Source organism: Scomber scombrus, chromosome 6, assembly GCF_963691925.1.
Source record: "Scomber scombrus chromosome 6, fScoSco1.1, whole genome shotgun sequence".
Classification (NCBI taxonomy): Eukaryota; Metazoa; Chordata; class Actinopteri; order Scombriformes; family Scombridae; genus Scomber; species Scomber scombrus.
Genome location: NC_084975.1, coordinates 10,706,527 through 10,712,526, shown reverse-complemented (window position 1 = coordinate 10,712,526; position 6,000 = coordinate 10,706,527). Strand labels below are relative to the sequence as shown.

Below are 6,000 nucleotides of genomic sequence, written 5' to 3'. Positions count from 1 at the left end.
CATATAGCTTGGAGTGCGTTTTAGGGTCACTGGTAAATGACAGATTACTCACATTTGTGTGAGCCTATGTAATCCGATTCCGCTCCAGTTCATTCTGTGCAAATCTCATGTCGTCATAGGAGCGCTTCAGCCTCACGCAGGCATGAGCAAACACCCGCAGAATCATCCGACCCTGCTGCACTTTACACGGCTTTGAATAATGTCAACAGCTGTTTGACGGCGGGGCAGCACAGCCTCAAATATAAGCTCAGGTCCAAATAATCACATTATGTAACAGCAATTATGCGGGCTGTACTTGATTAGTCGCTTTGACCGCTGATGATTAGACTGTTCTCGTTTTTATGTGGTTATTGATAGCCTACTACTTTTTTACAATACATTTTTTGTTTACTTCTGTAGTCTACACTTGCAACACAAAAAAACCCTCAAAATGAAAGCAACATCAGCAACCAGGCAACACTCATCCATCAATAAAAAAGCAGCAAGTTGAAGAAAATGTGATCTGCCCTCTTCTCAGAATTTATGAATAAATAGGCACGTTTTTTGTTAGAGGTGTTAGTTGCAGTAGGCTAATAGGCAAAGTGTAACTGCACTATAACTGCATTTATGGTTTGTTATCTTTTATTTATTTCTCAATCCATTTTTTGTATTCCAATGTTGCTATTTTATCTCCATGTGAATTGTATTTTAAATGTTACTTTAATGGATGTATTCGTCTCATTGCTTTTTTTGTGATTGCCCACAAATAAACTCGCTTTGCTTAGTTGTAGAATTGCTTAAAGTCTACTCTTGAAGCTCTTTAAATCCATCATTTTGTTCTTTTTAAAAAAAGGCTACAATTGGTTTATTATTGTTAATATTGCTATTATTATATTTTTTTCCTATTGCATGGCTAATGATGACAATGATGATGATGATTCTTCCTCCTCAGCCCTGGTGTATTTGTTATTGTTTTTAGTAGCCAATAGTGATGCATCTCCTCTCTGCCTGCATCGACTCGCTCGTCAGTCGACTCTCTCACTGTACACCAAACTCGCTGCGCTCTGACCACTGCAACTTTTGCAGAGACTCCTCACTCCACAGACATGTCGCACAATAGCTGAAGTAAACCTGTCACCGCGGCTCATCCTTTTTTTTTTTGGAGCCTCCACACAAACATACCGCAGGTGGGGATTTGAATCGCGGAGGTTCTCTTCTGTGGCTTCCTTCGCATCGGACCCGACGTTTTATGAAAAACGCCTGGATATGAATTATGAGCATTTTCCTCACTAATGAACCGGGCCAGTAATGCAGGAGACCGCGGCGACTCTCCCATCAGTGTTTCAAGATGGCAGATTTTTATTGAGTTTTGAACAGAAATCTCGCTTTATTTTTTTGCCATGAATAACAGAAATCCTTGCACCGATGGCCCCTGTATACGAAGGTAAGCTGCTTTTTTTGTGTGTGCCTGTGTTTCCGTTCAGTCAGTCACTGGACCTACTGTAGCCCATCAGCTGCGATACAATTGAATCGCTGCCGATACGGAGGGCAGAGATGCGTTGCGCCCTCTCGTCTTTCTGTCAGATCATCCAACACACTGTGTATTTACATAGTATATATATATTCTAAACATACCACAAGTAGGCTGTCAGATTCCCAGCTGTGTGCGCGCCCCACAGTTAAAGAAAATGAGTAAATGCTCAGTCAGGTTGTGCTGTCTGTCTCAGAGGTGTCCATCAGAAATATCTCTCATCAGACAAGCCTGTGTAATACATACACAAGTCATCATGTGTAGCCTGCAGACACCTCAAAATGCTGTTGTTTTTTTTCTTTTCCTGATGTTTGCTCCTGGTAAGAATGATAGCTCTTGCTTGAAGGAGGAGAGGCAATGAAAGAAGGTGACCGATCGGTCCGATCTCACCTCTATTCACTCTCATTCTCCCATTAGTTCTCATCAAGCATGAAAACTGACTGACTTGAGGTGTTTCTGTTTCTGTGCCCCCCTTGCATTGATTTAAATGTTTTTTATTTGTCTTCCCGGAAACCAAATGCAAAGCTTAAATACAGCAATATTCGCAAACGCTGCAGCATTGTGGCTGTGACTAATCCAATTGTGAGAATATGCTTCTGCTCGCATGCTTCTCTAAATCATTTGCTGTTATACAGTTTCTTTTAAATCATACACAAGCAATATGTTTGCTTTGCTGTGTCGTTGCATTGCATACATAAACACATAAAAACAACTGCAAGCGGCCCATTATAATCCGCGCAACATCGAGGCATGAATGCTCCAACTGCAACTATACCAATAATACTGATAGCTTATAGTAAAACAAGGAGAATCGTGTAATAATATAGCATGCGATCTTGTGTTACATTTGAATTTGATCCAGCTGTAGTAATGTATCATTCAGAAGTACTGTAGCCTGCAGAGATGCTCTTTTTGACATACAATAGGTTAGATAAGTCTATCCTGTAACAATATGTGTAGAGCAGACATATAGGTTTAAATGCTCTTCAGTATCTTATGCAAAATGAAAATGTAGCACAAAGCAAATAATGAACCTTGATGTTTCCAATATTTGTTTTTGAGCGGCCTCATGTTTAATATGTCCCTGTCTACTCTATAGTCCCTCTGCTGGCACTAAAGGGAACCCCTTCTTTTCTTTCCCCAAATTACTATTAAGAAAAACTGCTATTGAAAAGTAACACTGTAACAAATTTTAAAGGGACATTGTACACATATGGCCAGCAAAAGTTGTTAACTAGGTGATATTATAGGTGGCCGTGGAAAATACAGAATCATGAAGTGCAATAAGGTTGCTACAAACTCCTCAGTGAGTTACTGTGTCCCTATAGGAATAGTGTAGTGATTTTTCATTAGGGCTGTTGAAGCTTTAGAGGCATAGCCCGAGACTCCAGCGTTCCAACATGAAAAGGAAAGTTGAAATGAGACTCCTATGCAAAAGGTAATTAGTGTAAATTACATTCCCTGGCTTTTCCCTTCACCACAGAGAGGTGGAGAAGGGAAGAGAAAGAGGCGGCAGGGGGAATTAATTACCTTGCCTGTCCTCCTCAGTGTTGGAGAGGGCTGTTATGTAGAGCAGTCATGGAAATGACCAAAGTCTCTGTTGGAAAATAGGTTTGGGGGGGGGGGGGGGGGGGGGGGGCCTTCACATAGAATGAGGCAGGCTATTATGGTGATTACTCACCCTTGGCTACAGGGCAACTGATAACTTAAATCTATATGATGAACTACTTCCTTCAATAGTTTATAGTTAAGCTTGTTGAGGATGAACAGTTTCCAGCAGACATATCTTCTCTTTTCTGAGGAACTTGATTTCACATTCACAATCATTTACTGGTAATGCTTTCCCCCTTTTTTCACTCTGTTTGCCTTTGGTCCTTCTTGGCCCAGGCAGAAGGCCATCAGGCGGGCCTGCTGGCAGGCAGGGCAGCGGTCTGATCACCCTGGGAGCCTGGTCTCATAACCCAAACTGACACCTTGATGGATGTCTGATGAGCGGAGCAGGTCCAGCAGCCCCCAGCTGTGGAAAAGCTAATATTCAGACACAGCCAAAACCCTGCCTGCCTGCCTGCCCTCTTGTGTGGCTCGATATGGGTCTTGTGGTGCACTCATGCATGCATGCACTCGCATATGTTTTAATCTATGTATGTGTCCGTACACACACACACGTTACCACCCGTTTGTAGGGCAGACCTACAAGAGGATTACACAGATGCAGAGCTGGGCACCAGACAGGAAGGCCACTTCATTTGCAGATCCGCCTCTCACAGGTCAACCGGTATTCCAGAGAGGACTTGTTCATTCCCGTGTGGAAAAATGGACAGAGTATGACGCAAAAGCTGCTGCTGATGATGGTGGTGGTGACAGGCGCTGCAGCATCACAGGCAGATTAATGTTTTATCCATCCACACAGCGATTATGTGTTAATGCGACTTTGAATTACCTCGTGTTTTCCCTACAGAGGGAACACTGGGTATGGTGAATGCACCCTGCCCTTATTGAGAGGAAGTTTCTCCTCTTGAGGACAGAGGAAAAGACAGATAGAGGGAGACTTTCTCAGCAACTGCCCTCAACTCTCTGTCTCCCTCCTTCCTCCTCTCACGCTTGTTTGGAGCTGGTTGATTGATATCTTCCTCATAGGCCACGACCCAGGCTTAGAGTCCAAGGTTGCAGCTTTTTAAACTTTGATTAGAATTGCAGGAAGAAGCCTGGGGGCCATTGGGGGGCCACAGCAGGCCCACACCCCGTGGCAGAGTCAGAGGGGACCGTGGAGGGTTTTCTCCTCCTGACTGTTATGACAAGCAGGGTGGTGTGTTTAGCTCTTCACTGTCCACAGTAGAGAAAGAGCAAGGCCTGGGGAGGGAGGATAGCAAAACAGTTGGTAAGAGATGGGTTTATGGTTAAATAGCTCGCAGGAAAGAACAGTCATCACTCTGCCAGTCCTTATAGGTGCCATTGTGAATGTTTATCTTGTGTTTTCACTTTCACTCAGCGGCTGATTTGATCTGTTTGTTGACCCGATGCATCACTTTATGACTTGTTTGGAATGCGGCTTGCTCAATACGGGTTATGAAAATGGATAACCTGTCTTTACAAGTATCGCTTTTGCATTATTCAAAGCTTCCTATCTGAAAAGAGGTGAAAGCCAGTGTTCGGGGATTCTTTGTGCTATTGATTTGTTGAAGCATTTAGTAGTAGAAGCTGAGGCTTTTGAGGGAGATAGAATGGTAGTTTTATGTGAGACGAGGTGTGTGTGTTTACCTCTCCGTCGAAGACAGGGGAATATGTGAGCTCTCTGATGTGCTGGAATAGTTCACAGGTGTGATCTGAGGGTTTGGAAACAGATGGGTGGGAAGGGGGGTGTTGAGGGAGAGCATCAGCCTGAACTGAAATGACAGGTTAGTAGAGGCCAGTCTGACACAGGAGGCCAAGCTTGAATATGAGCAGAATTCTTCTGGCTATTTCAGCGGGCTCACCTTTTCATATACTCTTTTTCAGCAAATTTCTCTGGAGTAAAAGTGCCTCCAGTACTACAGCACATCATTCTTCTGGCTCTTTTTCGCGTGTAGAAAATTCAATTGAGATGCAATGGGACTTTGCAATTCTCATTTTCTCCTCAGTCAGTAAGCCTCCTGTTTAAGTGCTCCTGCCATATGTTTCAGACCTCTTTCAGAAACGACTCTGAGAGCAAGGCTCTGAGGTCCTTGAAGCAGGAGACCACATCAGTTGCTGACATTAGTTAGTTTTTATCGAAAAGGAAGAGGGAGGGAGGCTGGCTGGGATGGAGCCTCAACCCTGTCTACTGCTTACACAAGGCATTTCCGTGTTGGTTGTCATGCATGTGTGAAGGCCCTTTTTTTCTCTTTTTTTCCCCGGCATTGTTGTTTCACACTGTGTATGGTGTCAGTTTGTGTGGAACAGCTGCCTCTGGCTCTGGCTAGCAGTGTAACGACTCCCAGCACAGTTAGAGAGGAAACGAGTGTAACAGGCATGTAACAGTTGCCTTACTTACTGGCCTGTGATATAGATGTGAAGACCTTTTATGTAGTTTTAAGTTGCAAAAATGAGATCTGTGCTTTGAAAAAGTTGACAGCTACTTTTATGCGATGGTAAAAACAAAACAAAAAAACACATGAGAGCTGCCTTGATTGTTGGAATTAACTTGAAGGCACACAATTCATAGTATTTTACTGAATGTCTAATGGGGTGGCATTTTACCTAAAAAATGTTCACCTACTTATATATTAGGATCAGCGTGAGATTAAAAAAATGAATGTCCCATTTAAATTTGAATAACCCCCTCTTGCTAAAAGTAATGTTGTCAGTATAACCACTCTAGAGCGCTGGGGATGTGAGTAGCATCTGTTAAAAAGTACGATGCTGAGAGTCTCTTTACCTTATGACACATCCAACGCTTTGATCTGCTATGAGAGCCACGGTTCAAACAAAGGTTCACATTTTACTGCTTCTCAACACAGCACCAAGTGAATAAG

At 43.1% G+C, this 6,000-nt stretch overlaps 1 protein-coding gene across 5 annotated transcripts in view; it reads left to right on the top strand.

Moving 5' to 3' along the window:
- The first annotated feature begins 1,099 nt into the window (after positions 1 to 1,099).
- hipk2 (homeodomain interacting protein kinase 2) overlaps positions 1,100 to 6,000 on the top strand; it is a 72,760-nt gene continuing 67,859 nt past the window's right edge. For all 5 annotated transcript variants that reach the window (XM_062420069.1, XM_062420068.1, XM_062420066.1 and 2 more), the window contains exon 1: positions 1,100 to 1,423. In XM_062420069.1, coding sequence (XP_062276053.1) covers positions 1,405 to 1,423 — 19 coding nt within the window. In that variant the 5' untranslated portion in view covers positions 1,100 to 1,404. The remainder of the gene's footprint in view (positions 1,424 to 6,000) is intronic.